Source organism: Dromiciops gliroides, chromosome 1 (assembly GCF_019393635.1).
Source record: "Dromiciops gliroides isolate mDroGli1 chromosome 1, mDroGli1.pri, whole genome shotgun sequence".
Classification (NCBI taxonomy): domain Eukaryota; kingdom Metazoa; phylum Chordata; class Mammalia; order Microbiotheria; family Microbiotheriidae; genus Dromiciops; species Dromiciops gliroides.
In genome coordinates this window covers 412,430,324-412,450,821 of record NC_057861.1, presented here as the reverse complement: position 1 = coordinate 412,450,821, position 20,498 = coordinate 412,430,324, and the positions used below count along the sequence as shown (strand labels likewise).

General features: G+C 39.6%; 1 protein-coding gene across 2 annotated transcripts in view; it reads right to left on the bottom strand.

Annotated features, from left to right (window-relative positions):
• Positions 1-20,498, bottom strand: part of C6 (complement C6) — a 79,673-nt gene that overhangs the window by 18,602 nt on the left and 40,573 nt on the right. For both annotated transcript variants that reach the window (XM_043976189.1, XM_043976190.1), the window contains exons 7-14: positions 20,098-20,298; positions 17,718-17,958; positions 15,186-15,308; positions 12,152-12,318; positions 8,470-8,695; positions 4,806-4,977; positions 4,360-4,471; positions 1,220-1,352 (exon numbers count right to left, since the gene is read on the bottom strand). In XM_043976189.1, coding sequence (XP_043832124.1) covers positions 1,220-1,352; positions 4,360-4,471; positions 4,806-4,977; positions 8,470-8,695; positions 12,152-12,318; positions 15,186-15,308; positions 17,718-17,958; positions 20,098-20,298 — 1,375 coding nt within the window. The remainder of the gene's footprint in view (positions 1-1,219; positions 1,353-4,359; positions 4,472-4,805; positions 4,978-8,469; positions 8,696-12,151; positions 12,319-15,185; positions 15,309-17,717; positions 17,959-20,097; positions 20,299-20,498) is intronic.

Genomic DNA, 20,498 nt, shown 5'->3' with positions numbered 1-20,498 from the left:
CCAAATTCAGCGCTCATTCCTCTATGCCAAAGGGCTTGGTCATGTTTGCATAATGCTGTAGTACAGTGGGGATGATGGCATTTGTGGGTAGGGATGTGACTTAGACTTACTGGATTCCTAAGAACACACCTTTCAATTATCTAAACAGGTGGGTAATAAAGAGCAGCCATAGGTGAAATGTGTCAATAATTTTCAAGTGCAATGAAAACTACTAATTTCCATCTTCTTTCCTAAAAAACATTTTAAAAGAACAGCTAATGAGTTACACATTGACTTGTTCAGTTTCATTTTCTCTCCTTGACTATGTGAACTAATTGCTAGAAGAGCTACCAAGCAGCCAAATGACCAACAAGCATTAGGACTAAGAAGGAAAACAAATAACTTGTAAAGAGACACATCAGGAGCAGGCTTGGAGTCATGGAGATTTGGTTGGAATTTTTAAGATAATGTATCTTTCAATGGGAGAAGACAAAAAAGGTGCTTTTTTGTTTCTGTTGTGTTTTTTTTTATACTTCCATGTGAATCAGTGAGGTAATAGCTCTCAAATCCCTTAGAAAGGAGATTAATTTGATCATAAATAATTTGGAAAAAGTTTACCTCTAGGGACACCAAAATGTTTTTGTATCAAAATTTATTAAGATTAAAAAATTAGGGTTATTTTAAAAATGGCTACCTTATATGCTAGTGAGTTTTACTAATTTGGTTTTTTACCTCTTTTACTCTTTGTTATAAGGAATGGTTCTTTGGGAGGAGTGGGATACACTAGCAAAGATAGGTGACAAAAAAAAGTTACAAAATTTTATTTTAAAAAATGACTAATGGGGGGCAGCTAAGTGGCGCAGTGGATAAAGCACCTGCCTTGGAATCAGGAGGACCTGAGTTCAAATCTGGCCTCAGACACTTGACACTTACTAGCTGTGTGACCCTGGGCAAGTCACTTAACCCCAATTGCCCAGCAAAAAAAAAAAAGACTAATGAAAACAAAAGTTCGTTAACTTGTTTTAGAGGTCAAAACAATATGATTCATAAATCTCCCTACTACTGATTCTCTTTTTGTTCACTTTAATTATATTTTTGTATTCATTTTGTTACTCTGGGCTGTGCATCAATTCAACTCTCTGGGTAACTCTAAAATGATATGTCTTGAGTAGAGGCTCTCTTGGTCTCCTTCTAGCCTGGAGATTATAGGTTACTCTGCACTTTACCCATGTATCCTTACTTTGGCACTCCACATCTTCTTGCCTCCATGTCTGGTCTGGTAAACACCTGAAGTATGGGTACCCAACAAGATCAAAGCCCATCATGCAGGCAACTTCGACTTCTTCTCCAACAGAATACAGCCTCTTCTCATTCTAAAAACCAAATAAACCCCAAGAATCCAACTCAGAGGTTTTGTCATGTCCCCATAACAATACTGTCATGTAACTAGAGGTAATATTCTTTCATCCATCCACTGCCAGGATACCAGGATCTCACCAGAGAGGGTACCTTGCCACCTGCCCTGCTATTATCTGTTTCTTTCCACAAGAAACACTAACCCTTCTGATCCAGACCTCCAGAGACCTTACCACCCCATCTTGGGAGGAGTTATTTCACTCACCTTTCAGTCAGGCCAGGGCTAGATCTGCCCAGATTGGAGAATGGGTGATTCAATCCTCACTTCTGTCCCCTATACCTAGATGGTCCTATAGCTCTAACCTATTCTTCATCCTATCCAGTCATCCACAAGCATACCAGGACCTAACCAAAAAAAAGTTATCTTGTCATCTGCATCTGTAGCCCTGCTTGAATCATGCTACCCCTCCTTTCAATTTTTTACCTCTTGCTCAGGGCAAAATAATAAAGAACCTGACAATCTACTACTCTTTGTCTCCATTTACAATCCCTTTGATTGCCTAGATCTCTTCCTCGACCACTCTTTGCCTTATGTGTTATTACATCTTTCTACTAGAAATTAAGCTCCTTGAGGGGCATGGTCAAATAGTTAAGGATTGATTCAATGTTTAAATGATGTCTACTCCTGAATAAGAACTTGAGAGTATGGCAGCTGAGGCAGGAGTGCTCAGTAACTGACAGTGGAATGACCCCAGCATCCCAACTATTATGGAATCCAAATGGTTAACATGTGCAGCATATATTTTACCACATTTTCTGTTCACCACTTCACTCACAGGGGCAGACTGTATTGGATCTGGATTTCAATTTAATTTGACAAACATGTATTTATTAAAAGCCCAATAGATTTTAATGTTCACTGTTCAGTATTCAATAATGAAACAAGACAAATTTCCTGCCCCCGCGGATCTTAAAATCTAATAAATTTAATTAACAACTTTTATGCTATACTGGGAACCAAAACATCCCTGTCCTTGTCTCCATATGGAGGACTTGACATACATTGGTCTCTGGGAAAGGGTCCTACCATGATATAACAAGATTGGGATTTAGTATAGTGTCCACCTCTGATGGACCTTATCTCAAAAGTTATTATCATTGTTTGTCCTTCATTCTAGAAGAGGATCATGACATCGTGGTGATGTCATGCACTAATCTCAAAAGTAATAGGAAGAACTCATTGGAGTAGGTATTTACTACTTTTGCAAAACACCATTCATTGCAAAGGTCATTTGCTCTATAAAGGGAGCCCAGTAGACACACTACGGTCTTTAAAATAAATTATAGAGATCCAAAAGAACAAAGGTTGAGTCTGCTTCTGAGTATAAAAATAGGTAACATTTGGGAGCTCACTTTATGAAGTAGCCATCAGACTAATACATTTCCATTTATTTTTAATTGTAGGGCTTAAAATAATGTTTTCTAATTTTGGGAAAATCTAGGGCAAAAGGAAAATCTTTATGTGTCTATATTGCACTATGGAGTAACTTACTCTTTAAAATATATTCTACTAGAGTGGCTATCCGTGATAAAGACCAATGCTCCCTTCCCCTTGTCCTGAACCCAAACAAAAATATTCTGCCATGATTCTAGATGTATGGGGTGAAATAAAAGTTAAAGGGAAAGGTGTCTGGAAAAGAACAATTATAGGGCATATCTCTCAGAACAGCAAACACCCATCATACATAAACAAGATACTGAAAAGTACCTCCATTCCCCAGGCCAGAGAGGAGAAAGTATTAATTTCTCCTCATTTTCCCCCAAGTTTTTAAATATTGAAAAAGAACAGTCTTCTTCTTGTCCATTATTCTCCAGATAATGCTTTGTTAGACTAGATTGTATCTGTTTCACCCAGGACTTAATAATGAATTGTCTGAGCTCAAGAAAGGCCAAATTAACTAGTTAGCATAATATTCTATAGTCATTTGTCATTCATTACTTTATTCAGCGGTGTTCTTGTGAATGTTTAACATTTGGTTCTGGGGAGGGGCAGGGGAGAAATGTAAGCATGACAAACTTTTAAATTTAATCAGAATTATGTGTTATCCATCACTATCTTAAGTTTAGATAATCAATAAGACAATAATTCAAACCCTGATTTGTTGTGTTTGTTGATTTCTGAGATATAAATGTTCACACTGAAAACTTAAAACTTTCAAATTAAGTTTTGTGAGCCAGTTTGAACTGCCTCCAGAATACCCCTGCCTCTACCCAAAATAGAGAAATATGTCTACCAGGACCAGTGTTTGGGTTTCATTCTAACAATTTCACCATTATTGACAAGTGGAGTCCTATCCTGAAGATAGCATTCTACTGAGTTTACATTACATTGAGGAAGTCAATTCAAAATGCTATAATTAATAAAAATGTAGACATTTTAAGAACAGTATTAACTGGTTTTCCCCTTAGAGTGAGGGGGATGCTAAGAATTACAGACCCAATGCCTTCTTTGACAAGGTATACTACAGGACACCCTTTTGACCCTAGATAACACTCTGCCAAATTATTCAAGTCCACATGGATTTGAGTTCAGCCCTCCATTCACTTCATATTCCATAAACCACATTTCATGACTAAAGGGAAAGTGAGGGTCAATTAACCTTGCAGTGAAGTTGGGGTGGCAGTGGATGGGAGTGAGGATGAATAGGAGTAGGAGAATAGGGGTGGATGGACAGGAGTGGGGGTCTGGGGGTAAATGGGAGTAGAGAAATGGGGGTAGATGTAATCTGTTTCTTTTGTTCCTGAGTTAGCCAGGTGAAAACAGAAAGGTAGGGATCGACTTGAAAATTCAGGCATGGGATGGGAGCATAGGGCTGCACAGTTGTGGTCTCTTTTTAAATCCACAAGGATTTACTGAAGTAGACACACACCTATCCTCAGAAGTAGCCCCAAGTTCAAGTTTCTTTACTTTCCCCTGTGCCTAAAACCCTAACATTGACTTAGTACATGACTAGGGCAACTCACCCTGAGGAATCCATTCTCAGGAGACACAGGTTTAACACACCCAGACTCAGGATTAACTTCATCAATATCCACCTCTTTTAGGGCCTCGTCATCATTTATGCAGAGATCTCCTCTGGGGAAACAAAAAGGCATGTGTGGGTTTAAAAAAAATAGAAAAGGGGCAGCTAGGTGGTGCAGCGGATGGAGCACCAGCCCTGGAGTCAGGAGTACCTGAGTTCAAATCTGGCCTCAGACACTTAACACTTACTAGCTGTGTGACCCTGGGCAAGTCACTTAACCCCAATTGCCTCAATAAAAAAAATAAAAAAATAGAGAAAAACTCAATGACCCACCAGGACTGTCTTTCAAAATGTCAGATACTGATCATATTTTATCAAAATTCTTAAGAGTACCTTCACCATTCACATCAAGGCAGGAAAACTCCCTAGTTCCTTCCCATTCTTCACCTGTTTTCAAATATTGAAAAAGAACAGTCCTCTTCTTGCTCTTGTTCTCCTACACATGGTTTCCCCCCATTCTGGGGTGCAGGGTTGTTACATTCACGGGTCCTTCGTCTTTTATAAGAGGCATCGCAGGGACTCCATGGGGACCAGCAACTCCAGGCACCATCAACTTCATCTGAAACAGGAAGATGCATCATCAGGGACTTGACTAACTCTTCCCAATATTTCTTGATGAAGATTCCACAATTTTGGTGCATTTGTAAATAAGGAGCATCAATAACAGCATAATTAGATATTGAACAAGAAATGTCATTAGGGAGTAGGATGAGGACACAACATGAATGGCTACTGCTTTTAATTTCTGTCACCTCAATTTCTTTCTTTTTTTTTTGTTTTGTTGTCACCTCAATTTCCAATCAGATCAAACAGGTGGCACCCATGTCAATCAGTCAATAGTCAGTCAATTGCATTAATTAGGCATTGGGGATACAAAAAGAGGTAAAAGCCGTGCCTTCCTTTAAAGAGCTCACAGTCTAATATAATATAGCTGAATTTACTAATGAGAAAGGCTCACATCACTTTCCCTCAGGGAGAGACACTAGACTAGCTATGCTACTGAAAAAAATGGTGAATGAATAACATATATTGTGGATTTATATATAATTAGACATCACAGGCAAGCTGTCCATAAATGGGAACAAAGAATGCTTTTCTACAACCTGTACTAAGTGGCCACCAGTTAGATCTAGATTCTAGGTATAGTCTTTACTCTTATTCCTTAAGAATGTCAGCTGATATTACAGAACCTTTGTTCCATAATAGGCAGAATTAGAAGAGTGGAAGCAGATGTTCAGCAGAGTGTGATAGGTCACTGAGCACTTGCTTTTTCTCTATAGAGAAAAAGTTCTGATTGTTAAAATCTCATTTTCCTACTGATCCTAAAAATTATTTTGCAGAGTTAACTCACCAACATGCACAGGAATGAACTTGGGGAACAACTTTCTGAATTCATAATTGGTCTTTTGGATGGTCTCATGTAGTACAATTTAACACCTTTAGCAGCCCTAGATGCAGGTGGCTATTATTGAATGGGAAATTGTAAAGCTTCTCAAAATTAGCCTAAAAATGACACAAATTAATGACTTTGGAAGGCAGCTCTTATCTCAGGATAGGAAGTCTGCCCTGTGCAGGTGCTACCATTGTTGGTAGCTTTATAAACTGGATAGAAAATAACACAGAGGGGCATCTAGGTGGCACAGTGGATAAAGCACCAGCCTTGGATTCAGGAGTACCTGAGTTCAAATCCGGCCTCAGACACTTGACACTTACTAGCTGTGTGACCCTGGGCAAGTCACTTAACTTCAATTGCCTTCCCCCCCAAAATACTTTTAGCTTATATATGTATATGTATATGTATCAATGTAGGTATAGAGGTATATATTTATATATGTGTATGTATATATGCATGTGTACATATGTGTACATACATACACACAAACATATATACAAACACAAAACATACATGTACACACATATACACACATATACACATACACACAAACACACACACACGTGTGTGTGTGTGTGTGCGTGTGTGTGAAGATAATGGAATGTGGTAGATAAGGTGATTTAGCAGATACTCAAAGGCCCACCTGGAGACTAATCTAAACTGATTGAATTGAGAGTGACTGACTGCTGACTAGTTTGTAAGCACATCTGGCTGGTCCTTAAGAGGGTATTGTTCTCTGAAGCTAAAAATCTTGAACTTTACATTGAGACCACCTTCGGGTCCAGTGAACCAATGAATTTGAATGATGCTAGACAATCAGCTTGAAAAACCTCCCATTTCTGGGAGGAGAACATGAAGGAACAAGTTGACGCTGGAGGAGTTCTTCCTCTTTTGGTGAGAGAAATTGGCTTGGTGGCAGAAGACTTCAGAAGTGGGAGGTTTTAGGAAGGCTAGGATTTCCATGCTATAAGAAATACGTTCTCAATATTTCTCTTTCTTTACTATCTTATATTTTTAATAAACCCTTAAAAAACCTAAACTCATTTATCAGTAATTTTAGCCAGTTTCCCCTCCAAAACTGGGGGGACAGATTAGAACCCACATTTAGAATTTTAAAATACACACACACACACACACATACACACATATATATATACAAACATATTTGTATATATACATATATATATATATATATACACACATACACACACACACACATATATATGTTTTTTCTATTAAGCAAAGGAATCTCCAAAACTGGGGTTTGCATTGGCTGCTTCAGTATACAAAAAGCAATAAATGGATTCAATCTTGTGGCAAAAAAAAAGACTGGAAGTGGAACAAAGTCAGGCTAAAATGTTTTATCTAAATATTTTATGTCTCTGAATGCTAAAGCACAATGATCTGCACACAGTAGGAATTTAATAAATGTTTGTTGAATATTTAAAAAATGAATAGAGTTTATGGATTAATAAAAGAAAGATTCTGAGTTGCAAAACCAGGTTATTATAAGAGAAGACCAGAAAATCTTTTATCTATCACTGGCCTAAAAGCCTTAGTTTGATTTGAATTCACCCTCCTTTACAAGGTCAATTTCCTTTTTCTGTTACTTAACACTGCCAAATGGTACTTATTGGCTTGCAACCCTGGGCAAGTCATATAACCTTGTCTACCTGTCTGCCTCAGTTTTCTCTACTGTAAAATGGAGATAATAATAGCAAGTACTTCCCAGAGCTGTTGTGGGAATCAAATGAGATCATCCTTGTTAAGTGTTTAGCACTGTGCCTGACACATAGTTGGCACTTTGTTTTTTTTTGTTGTTGTTGTTGTTGTTTTTTTATAGAGGGCACTTTGTTCATTCCTTGTTTGTCCTTTGTTTTTGAAGAGGACCATGATTTCAGGAAGATGATATCATGATTTGCAAGTGAATTGGATTTAAGTGAGGAAGGGCTGTGTAAAGTCACCAGCCTCACTCCTGCAGAGCCATCTGGATCCAGTGGCAAGATATAGATCACTCAACTGGATATGACCCTGATGCAGTGGGAGACCTTGGCCTTTTTCAGCTAAGGGCTTACCCAGATCTCAGTCATGAAAACATGCCCATTTAGTGATTAAGGCCAGGTAAGAAGTGAGGGAAAGAATGGCCTCTTTTACCTAGTCTAAAAAACAAAAAACCAAAACATTCTGGGAGGGGAAGACCCTCAGAGTTTCTGGCCAGAACAGAAACAATTCCTATTTACACTCACTCTGAGCCATCAGAGCCCCAAATGCGACTTGGGCTGGGACCCATTGCTGGCCAGTTATGATTTGGGTTTAAGGCATGGCCCTTAAAAAAAGAAATCTAACCTGTAAACCCCAAGGTATCTTGTGAGGTTTCAGCGATCAAAATTTATATTCTTTTGGGCAGAGCACCCCAAAATAAGTTTATGATTCCCTACGTGGACAGAAGGAAAGGCGGGAGGCACTTGATATAAAACTCTTATTCCCTTCCCTCTCCCCAACTGCTGCCTGGAAGCTCAAAGCTATTCTGGTGTTTATGATACTTTCAAAGATGTTCCCTAAAAGGATTTTACACAGGATCGAGTTGTTTTCATCGGCTGTCTTAAAAACCATTTTAGAAAGAACGTGACTATTTCACAACAATGCTTTGATACATACTGGAAGTGTAGTCTGGGGCCCGTTTCTCACAGTAGTCTCCGTAGGTGCCACTCTGACACACACAGAGGCACTCAGTTCCTAAGAGTGTGGGTCGACCATTGTTAGGGCATGGTGCACATTTGCAAGGATCAAATTTTTCAGCATATTCACGAAGAGCTTTCTTGAGGTTTTTCCGTTTTGTTACTGCACAGGGAATGTTTTTCACCAAGTCCAAGATAGGTGCCAGCTAAAAGAATTTCACAAAGAAAAGTAATTAATCATTCAATCAACTGATAAGCATTTATTAAGTAAGCGCTCAGGACACAAAGAAAGGTTTAAAAGAAAAACAGTCCCTTCTCTCAAGGAGCTGACATTCTAATGGGAAAACAACATAATTACAAAAATAGATACGTACAAAATGCAGACAGAGGGAATGGAAGGAAATCCTAGAGGGGACAGCTCTGATAGCTAGGAGGACTGCTTGAGGATTATTTGAATTGACTCTTCAAGAAAGTCAGGGCCTCTAAGAGATGGACGTAAGGAAGGAAAACATTCCAGGCATGGGGGATTTCCAGTGAAGAAGCACAGAGATCAGAGATTGGAATGTCCTATTGGAAAAACAGCAACTAGGTCAGTGTGATTAGATTGTAGAGTGCATGGAGGGAAGCAAAACAAAAGATGATTGGAAAGGAAATTGTGAAGGGCTTTAAATACCAAAAAATTGACTTCATGTAGTAGGGAGCCAATGTAGTTTATTGAGTAATGGGAGATAGACCTGCTCTTCATTTCCCATCCAGCAGCATTCCTTTAGACTTCTGTAATCTTGGGGGGGGGTACATCCCCCATTCCTTTTTCAGCTTCTTATAGTGTGTTTTGTTCCCTCATTAGATTGTAAGCTTCTTGAGGACAGGGACTATCTTGCATTTCTTTGTATTCCCAGGATTAGCTTAGTGCCTGCCATATAGTAGCCACTTAATAAATGTTCATTGACTGACTGACTGACTGATGATGCTTTAGAAGAATCACTTATGACTAGATGTTCTTTCACTATAGAAGCTTGTTAGAATGAAAGAAAAAAGGTGAAAAAATTTTCTTACTTAAAAGGAATGATATAAGATATCGTTTGGGTCTAGTAATTCTGGAGGGAGGGAAGTCCTCCAAGGAGTTGTTGTGTAAAAGTGGAGGATTTATCTGCCCCTCTTTGAGAGAAAATGGATTCATATTCTCTCTCTCTCTCTCTCTCTCTCTGTCTCTCTCTGTCTCTCTCTCTGTCTCTCTCTCTGTCTCTCTCTCTCTTTCTCTCTCTGTGTCTCTCTTTCTCTCTCTGTTTCTCTGTCTCTCTGTCTCTGTGTGTGTGTGTCTCTCTCTGTGTGTCTCTCTTTCTCTCTCTCTCTGTCTCTCTGTGTCTCTCTGTCTCTCTCTGTGTCTCTCTCTGTGTCTCTCTCTCTGCCTCTGTCTCTCTGTGTCTCTCTCTCTCTCTGTCTCTCTCTCTCTCTCTCTCTCTCTGCCTGTCTTTCTTGTACGCACTTTGTGTTTTTTCCTTCTCTAAGGTGTTCACTGTTTGACATTATCAAAAAGGACCAATGATATCAGGAAATGATGTCATGACTTTCAAGTGAATTAACTTTAAGTGAGGAAAGGCTGTGCAAAGTCACCAGTCTCACTCTGTCCTCCAAAGCCATCTGGGTCCAATGGCAAGATATAGATCAAGACAACTAGAGATGGCCCTATCTAAGGTGAGCCATTTTAGGCCCCTTCCGCCCTCTTAGGAGTTGTTCTTTTGGGAAGTGATAGTCTCTAAACTAGCACTATGTCATATTCTTGTGCAACTCTCAGAAGCACCCATACAAAGGACAGTGTGGATAACAGTGCCTGGCACTTAATAAATGCTAGTTGACTAACTTTGAGTCAGGCAACTTATGAGGCTTGGGTACCTTTGTTAAAATCTCATAAAGCCTCATCTGAACAGAGAATCTGTGAGGGGGTGGGAGTGAGTCTGAAAGAAGGTTTTCTGACCTTGATGTTTTGGTTTCTGGTGCAGCTGTAAGGAAGTATGGAGTACCAAAAGAGGAAGAAATAAACGAAGTAGTAGGATGAGCAGCTGAATAAACAATGACTAGGAAAAAGAACTACTAGGGAGCAGTAAAACACAGCCCAGCTTCACTCTCTATTCCCCAGTTTCTATTCCCCAGAGAGCATAAATGACCTTCCTTAATACTACATGGAAATAAGACCTAACTTCCATGGGGACCAAATGACCTATTCTCTATTCAAAGAAACCATTATATCTTTTTAAAATACAGTTTATGGAAGTGGTTCTGCTTACAAGGTAACCAGCTTGGAAAGGGACTTAGATGATTGTTAGAGAGGTGGTTTGGCATTTATTAAGTGCTTATTCTGTGCCAGGCACTGTGCTGAGTTCAGAAATATCCAAGCAGATTGGGGAAGCAGAGGCAGAACAGTACAGGTCCTGGAGTTTGAGGACCTAGGTTCAAAACTCACCCATGACACTTTCAATATCTGTTGTGTTTTGTTTTTGTTTTTGGTGAGGGAATTGGGGTTGACTTGCCCAGGGTCACACAGCCAATAAGTGTTAAGTGTCTGAGGCTGGATTTGAACTCAGATCCTCCTGACTCCAGGACTGGTGCTCTATCCACTGCACCACCTAGCTGGCCCTCTTGTAAAAGGCAGCTATTTGGTGCTTGGAGAGCAGGGAGTGGACTCAGGAAGATCTGAGGTCAAATCTAGCCTGAGAGACTCACTAGCTGAGTGATCCTGGGGAAATTGCTTAATGTCTGTTTGCCTTAATCCACTCAAGAAGAAAATAGCCAAACATTCCAGTATCTTTGCCAAGAAAAGCCCACACAAGGTCATGAAGATTTGGACATGACTGAACAACAGCAGTAATATCTACTGTAACCTTTTACAAGTTATTTATCTTCCCTGACCCCATCAATAAAGTGAGTAGGCTGGACCAGACGGTCTCTAAGGTCCTTTCCAACTCCAGTCTGTGATCTAATGATCACTTCTAATCGATGAAACCAAGAACAGTAAAAGCTGGAAACCAAATGGCCCTGGAAAATTTCCCCCCACCCCCAGTCAGTCCCACATGGGGCAATTCAGTAATCCAGATCCTATCTTAGTTGATCTGCTGATTCCTTCCCTCCCAAGCTACCTTATATTGAACTACTTTACATTTATTTTTCTTATATTTATTCTGTATGTGCCTACATAGGTACTTTTTGCTTCCACTGTTAGAGCCTTGGGATGAGGTAGTGGTTCATTTTCTCACCCCACATTATGTGAATACAAAGGAAGGCTTATCAAACAAAAAAGACTTGTAAGAAAAATGTAGAAATTCGATATTATGGTATGCGCAGGGTGATAACAAGGAATATTTGGACAGGTCTGAGCTTCCTAATGCAACAAGTTTCCTCTGTTGGCTTTTCAAATACAGTTGAAGCATTTCCTGAATTCTAAATAGTGCTATCCAAAATACTTGTTTGGGTAACAGAAGTGATATGGTTTCAATTTCATGTCTGAGGGGAAAAGGCATATTCTCTAATTTCACTAAAGGGAAGAATGTATTTCCTTTACTTACTGGGGTAAGGCGAGGAGAAAGGGAAACGGACTGTAGGAGGTTTGCTTTCTTTGCTTGAGAATGACTGACACTCTCAAGCATTAATCATCTTTAAAATTTTACCTCAAAGTCAACAACAGCAGGATTTTCCTTCACGGACTGCAGCCACTCATTAAATACGGTCTCTTCTGGGGAGGCCCCTTTTTTCTCCCATGCCAAAGCTGCAGCATATTCACCCCTTCCTCCTCGGACCAGAGATAGGGATTTTTCAGCTCCCTGCAAAAATGAGCCTGTGGAGGGGTTTCAATGAGATTCTTCCTTCCTTTAGGGTTCGTTGCAGCTTTGTGCATTAAAAGAAAATCTGCCCATTTACATCCTTGGGAAACTGATAGAGATCATTCATGGCAAGGGGTCATCACTTAAGTATGGTGAATTTATCCTCAGTGTATCACAAATGAAAGATGAAGTGTTTTCAAAGAGAGCTTACTCTGCGATGCCTTACCTCTGCCTTTTCATTTGCAACCTCTTATGCCTCTATCCCAAGGGCTAATGCTACTCATACTGGTATTTAATGGAAGTTATGACAATGTCAGAATATCAAAGTTTGGGGTAAGATAAAAAAGAAAATATCCTTAAGCCTAAAACAAAGGGTCAAAAAACCATATAAGTAAAATAATGACTAACTGTATTTACTTAGAAGAAAAGGAAGTTGAATTTAAAGTAAAAAAATCTTGGGTTCAAATCCTGACTCTGCAGCTGTCACCTGTGAGACCTTGGTCAAGTCATATATAAAAGGAGGGGCAGGGGGAGAGGATTAGGCTATAAAGAACTCAAAGGTCTCTTCCATTTCTCAATCTATGATCCCATGTTCATGTGACACTCCCTCTAATCATACCCTTGACTCCTGCCCTTGGGTTCCTTCAGAGCCAATGATTGGGAAATATTTACTCCTAATGGTTGACTTAGCTTAATTTTGATCATGGAATCCAACCTGTCCCCTACTCAGGGGAAATAAAGCTTAAGAAAGCCATAGATTTGATAGTTTACTATTAAGTCAGCCTGGCAAAGCCTGTGCCAAGATTTCAGCATTTCATCTCTTGTTTTATTTTCTGTGACTATAACTCATCCAAAGCTCCCTTTTCCTAATAATTCAGATGCTATCTTAGTTGATCTACTGAATCTTTCCCTTCCAAGCCACCTTTTTTTTAAATTACTTTGCATTTATTTTCTTCTATTTATTCTGTATGTACTTATATATGTACTTTTTTGCCTCCCCTGTTACAAGGTAGTGGTTCATTTCCCATCCCACACTGCATCTACTGCCCTTTCTGGTTTCAACTCCATGGAACAAGATGCCCTTCCCAGGAGAAGTTCATCCTTTCTAAACTCACCACCATACTGCTAACTAAAGCCTTGATTGAGTCCATCTTTCTCAGCTTTCTCTCCCCACTGGTTTGGAAGGCTGGAGGCTAGAGTACAAAACTCCTCCTAATGTCTTCTTTTATAGAGAGCAGAAACTAGACTCTCAGATCACTTCTACTTGGCATCTGTTGCCTTGCCTTGTTTCAGTTTCATGGAATAAGATACCCCTGCACTGGATAGCTCCTGGTGTTCCATTTCTACCCACTATCTCCTGCCACACACACTTTTCTGCTTCCTGCCTTTGGTCTTTTAGATTGTAAGTTCATTAAGGGCAGGGACTAACTTCTTTTTTTAATTAATTATATCCCCAGGGCTCAGAACATTGTCTGGCACATGGTAAGGACTTAATAAATTTGGTTCATTGATTGATTGATTAGTATCCATGTTTCTTGGATGATAAGGTTGTGCCTTGCTACCTCCTGCCCAAATCCTTCCATTGACCTATGCCCTGTGGTGTAAACTCTATCCCCATCTTTACTTATCTATTTTTAGAAAACCCTGAAATTGATTATCTCCCTATATGCCTACTTATTGAAGGATAGCTTGATTCCATTTTCTGTCTGAAGAGACAATTACCTGTGCACACAATCACAGAATATGAAATGGGAAAGGAACCACAGAGGTCATATAGTCCAACTCATACATGGACAGGAATGCTCTCTTCTGCATCTTTTACAAGGGGTCTTACAGTCTCTAATTGAAGACATCCAGTACTAGACCTTGCTGATCAAGACTTCTTGCCAACATTGGGTTTGATTCTGACCTAATGGCATGTCTCTTCTGCCGTGCCCTGTCACTCTACCTACATATCCCCCCAATTACCTAGTGCTATACTTAATATCATCTACCCACCTGCCTGCCTATATTTCAGGGTATTGCTGTAGTGGAAACAGACCCCAATCAACTGATGTACCCCATTTAGTCTCTAGGCCTTGGTGATCATGAAAGATCAGTTCTGACATGTCTAATGTTACCTCAATTACATTTAACCTTTGAGAATTAAAATTTTTAAACATCAGAAAACAACTGGCACACGGTAAAGAAGGGGTAGTTGATATGATTCACGACTGGGGAATTTAATCTGGTCCTTAGTGGTCCTGAGTAAGTGTTATCCATGATTCTTGCTCTCCAGACTTAAAACACCCCTGGGATGAAGGAGTGGAATGGTGTAAATAAGCTCAGCTATATGTAAGATGCCAACAGGCTAGAACTGCAGACTGAAATTAACAAGATGGGACTTAATGCAGAGAAACATAAAGTCTTACCGTTGGAATAAAAAACATCAACTTTACAAATACCTGATAGATGAGGAATAAAGCATGTCCAGATAGGAGGTCATTTGGAAAAAAATCCGGAATTTTTGGTGGACTACAAGCTGAGTATGAGTCAACAGCAGGATATGACATGAAAAAAGTCAGGGGTACCTTAGGCTACATTGAGAGAATCATGGCATCCAGGAAAAGGGCAGGGATAATCCCACTGTAGCAGTCTGAATGGGTCAGACCACATGTAGAGTAAGGACTGTGGTGAGTTCTGGATGCCACATTTCAGGAAGATATATTAATAAGTTGGAATGTGTTCAGAGGAAGACAACCAGAATGCTGAGGTTCTCAAAATTATGTGATTTGAGGACAGGCTGAAGGAACTGGAAATGTTTAACCTAGCTGAGAGAAAGCTAGCAGGAGAAATGACTGCACATCATCGGGGCTTTTGTACCAAGAGAGTCTGCCATTACCTTCGTAACGTTCTAACATCTTGTTTGTGGTGCACCTGTTCTCTACTTTCTTTCTCTTGAAGAACAGCCTGCGCTTGACAGTTTCAATGTAAACACAGTGTTGGGATTCTTCTTCTGTTAAGCCTGTGAAGGAGGACACAAGCAGAGCAAACCATGAGAATAATCCTTCCAGGGAAAGGAGAAGCTTACTTTCTAGTCCTCCCCAGTGGTGAGATAAGAGCTAGGCTGATTATGTTTATGCCCATCTTGTTCTTTTAGAGGTGATGGAAACTTCTGCCAGGCAGAATATGATCCATATGTACCTTAGAGATATATTATTATTCTTGGAGGTATGTCAAAGGCCCATACCATTATATCATATTGATATCATTATTTTTTTTAAAGTGAGGCAATTGGGGTTAAGTGACTTGCCCAGGGTCACACAGCTAGTAAGTGTTAAGTGTCTGAGGCTGGACTTGAACTCAGGTACTCCTGACTCCAGGGCTGGGAGGGCCGGTGCTCTATCCATTGTGTCATCTAGCTGCCTCATATTGATATCATTCTTATTGACACAAGCTTACCCTTTGCTCTCCACTGATTTTGATGTCTGTAGTTGTAACAATAAGGGGATATATAAAAGAAGATGCTAATACTGATTTGATTTATTATTTATTTATTTTTCTTAAACATGAGTATATTAAAATACTTCTAAAATAGAGGTTTTGGCCAATTGAGTATCATTTAGCTGAAATTATAGCACCATAGTATCATAGATTTAGAACCAGAAGGAGTCTTAGCTGTCATCTGGTCCAACTCCCTTATTTAATAGATGAAGAAAGTGAGAACCAAAAATGTTAAGGAATTTTTCCAAGGTCATATATCTATAAATAGCAAAACTGGATTTGAACCCAAGTCCTATGCCTACAAATCAAGTATACTCTCCAGGATAACGACTTTCATGTAAAACAGAAGCCACAATGTAGGCTCAATGAATTAAAAAAACAAACTCTTTTTTTTTTTGTTGTTGTTGTTGTTGTTGTTGTTGTTTGGGGGGCAATTGGGGTTAAGTGACTTGCCCAGGGTCACACAGCTAGTAAGTGTTAAGTGTCTGAGGCTGGATTTGAACTCAGGTACTCCTGAATCCATGGCTGGTGCTCTATGCACTGCGCCACCTAGCTGCCCCAAACAATTCTTTTTTGATAAATGTTTTTCAATGTAATTGATTTTCTTTGTAATACTATGTATTTTATGCACTTAAAGGCATTTTTCTTCTTTATTATTTTTTTTAGGGATATGAGGGTTGAGTGACTTGCCCAGGGTCACACAGCTAGTAAGCGTTAAGTGTCTGAGGCCAGATTTGAACTCAGATCCTCCTGAATCCAGGGCTAGTGCTTTATCCACTGTGCCACCTAGCTGCCCTAAAAGCATTATTTTTAGAAAGAGTTCTCATAGTTTTCACCAGAGTACCAAAGGGGCCTATGATATACAAAAAAGGATGAAAACCCCTGATCAAAAGGGGGTGAGGAAGGACTGATCTTAGAGTCAGAAACATGGTTTAAAGACTTGACACAGCTACCAACTCACCATATGACTGTGGCAAGTCACCTGACTTCTCTGTCCAACAGTTTTCTCATTTATAAAATAAAGGGCCATACTAGATAGTCCCTAGGATCCATTCTACTTCAAATATCTAACACCTATGATTCTGTGATCAGAAGACTCACTCAGGGCTGCTACAAAAATCCAACAAAGAGATATTATGTTGACACATGAATCTGAGGCCATATCCACTTCCATACATTTAAGTTACTATGTAATTTAATTTGGTGAATTAAAAGTCATATAGGTGAGGTCAGTATAGTGAAATACAGTGCTGGTTTTGGAGTCAGGATGACCTACGCTTAAATCTTGCCTCTGACACTTACTAGAGTTTTCAGCCTGAGTAAGTCACTTAATTAATCTCAAATGTGTCTCAGCCACCTTTATAGGTGACTTACCTACCAAGTTATGGAAGGCTGTGAGCTACACGGTAGAAGAAAGGCCCAAAGAAAGAGTTCCCTATGTTACAACTCTTTCCCATGCAGGTGAGACCAAGAGACCCGAATGCTCTTTTTATTTTAAGTAGAGAATGGTATTTGTTGCACTCCAAGCATATTAAGTTGCTATTTCAGATGACTCAAGCCTGATTATGAATATGTGATAACCTACAGTTATTTTATTTATTTATTTATTTATTTATTTAAAGTGAGGCAATTGGGGTTAAGTGACTTGTCCAGGGTCACACAGCTAGTAAGTGTTAAGTGTCTGAGGCCAGATTTGAACTCAGGTACTCCTGACTCCAGGGCCAGTGCTCTATCCACTGTGCCACCTAGCTGCCCCTAAGCTACAGTTATTAAAAGTCGGTTCCCTTTCTAGGCCTCAGTTTTCTTACTCATACAATTAGGGGGTTGGGTTAGATAATCCCTGAGATCCTTCCCAGTTCCAAATCCTATGATTCTAGGATCTCTTCACCTTTGGGTATTTATGGTGATAGCATGGTAGAAGGGACCTTACCTGAATTCTTCAGTTCTTCCCGACTGTATTGATAGAGGATATCATAGGTACCTCCCATGGAACCAGAAGTGAAGTAATGAGTCCCAAAGTCATCAAATAAACGACTATATAAGGCATAATTATACTGGAGAGGGAGATGGTTAAGTGTCTTCAGAAAGACATCTGAGAGTTGCAGTTCTGTGGGTTTCATTGTAAAGTTGAGTACAGAAATGACTTTATGGACCCTAATAAAACTGGAATCCTAAAGAGAAAGTAGAAAAGCGTTGGGGTCAATGGAGGCTGGAAGCAGTCACTTACAGGGCTTCCATGGGTCATGTTCTTCATTCCTCCAGGCATGCTGACTCTGTAGGCTAAAGGTCTCGGAGAGAACTTAGTTTTAGGTAGCATTTATTGTGCATAAAAAAATCAAAACAATTTCGCACTGAAGGAACACCTTTCTTACATGGCACTCAGGATATTTCACAGATAAGATTATCTTGATGATGTCAGTTATGGGATTTGGTAGGGAAAGAGGGCAAATATTCCTCTTCTTTTAGGTTCATGTAGGAAGAAACCGGTGCTCAAAAGTGCTGAAGAGCCATGATGCTCCAGCAAATCATGGTGAGCCGGGGAGTGAAATCCCTATTCCTCTTTTTACCCTTTCCACATAAAACCCTAGATTTAGAGCTGAAAGTGATGTCAGAGACCACCTAATCTCCTCATTTTACCCATGAGAGCATTGAAACCCAGACAGGTTAATCTTACATTTGTCTCAGTCACATTGGCCTCTGATACTTGCTAGAGTTTTGAGCCTTGGAAGGTCTTGTCTGTGACTTGCCTAAGATTGCACAGGCAGAAAATGACAGAGATGGGATTTAGATTGAGATCCTCTGATTCCAAAAGCAGAATTCATATTTCTCCAGGGTATTGTCTATTTGTAATGGCTTCCTAATGTATCACTGCCCCCAAAAGGTTGCATTACAAGTCAAGTAGAAAGAGCCCTGGAACTCAAGAGACCTGGTCCAAGGTACGACCTTTAGCAAATCACTTGGCTTCCGCTGTTTCTTCATTTGTAAAAGGAACAGGTTGCATTGGATGACCTTTGAGGTCCTCCCAGTTCTTAAATTATCTGATTCTATATGATTTGGAAATGATTTTTAAAACACACTTTCTTCTTCCATTTGCAGACAAAATTAAGTAGAAACAATTAGTTAATCCGGCTCTTTTCATCTCATCTCTCTTTGTACTATGTTAACTTGGCACTTCCACAGCAAATCAGTCTACAATAACTTTCGAAATTGATCCTGTCCTTTTCTATTTATTTGGTTATAAAATATTTTTCTTCTCATCAAAAAATAAATGGACTGGGGGCAGCTAGGTGGTGTAGTGGATAAAGCACCAGCCCTGGATTCAGGAGGACCTGAGTTCAAAGCTGGCCTCAGACACTTGACACTTACTAGCTGTGTGACCCTGGGCAAGTCACTTAGTCCTCATTGCCGCACAAAAAAATGGACCATAGATCTAGGGATGGAAGGGATTTCAAAGTCTATTTACCCCAACTCTCTCCTTTTAGAGTTGAGGCAATTGAGGCTCAGGGATGTTATGTGACTTCCTCAAAATTTCATTGTACTCTAGTCTGTTCAATTGAGTATGCACTGATTTCGTACCTGCAATACAAAATGTAAATATAAAGATATCAATGACATAGTCTTTGCCCTCAAGGAATAAACAATCTAATGAAAAAAGGCCCATAGTGGGATCACATTCATTTCAGAGCAGGCACAGATATCCTCTGACTGCTTGCTGTTGGTTATGATGACATTTTAAATTGGCTACTTAGTACACAGCTATACCAAAGGGGCAATCCTCCTGTTCTCAAGTTTTCCTCCTACTGGCCTCAGTAGGATGAATCTCTGAGTTTTCCAGTTATTATGGACAACAGAAAGCAGAGTATCACATGTTCTCTAGAGTATGTATGGGGTTTAGGCAGGGCCCCTCCATCCCACATCTCCCATGGGCTGCTACAGACCAGAGGAAATTTTTTAAGGAACAGGGGCAATGTGACAAATACAGAGGAAAGATCCAAATAATAAACTATGAGAAGTTTAAGGAAGCAGAGGGTCAGGGAAGACTTTTAGGAGATGATTAGTTTCAAGTAGAACCTTAAAAGAAGAGAGAGATTTCAAAAGACAAAAATAGTGGGGTTTGGGTGAGACTCTACCTGGCATGTGAGAAAATTGGGAGCAAAGACAGGGAGAGAAAAGAGGGCAGAAAGCATAACACAAAGGAATAATGGAAATAATTCAGATTGATTGGATTATAGAGCTTTGAATGACATTCTAAAATTGAAATTGTTTGGCAAAGGAAAAATGTTAAAGGGCCAGGGGCCATTTTCTCCTACCTTTTTGTGGGAAGCTTGAATAGCTTGTTTGAAGGAGGCTCGTTGAGTGATTCTTTCCTTTCTTGATGTTGACCATAAATATGGAATCCCTGAATGACCCCTCCCTTGGAGATACCCTAAACCACTGTGAGAATGATAATTCCCCAGAGGAATTAAATTACTGTAGAAATCAGTTTGCAAATCATCTTCATCATTTTTCACCTGAAGAAAAAAAACCTCATTTATCATTCATGAAATAATACATCACCTTGGTCTGAAAATGGACTGCACTTTGATATGTCTCCTTTCCTAATCCACCTTAAACCTGGATTGTATAGTAGAATGTAGCCCATCACCATGCTTTGAGTATTTTATCTACTATATGACCACATGACCTCCTTTTTAAGGAAAGTCAGCATGGA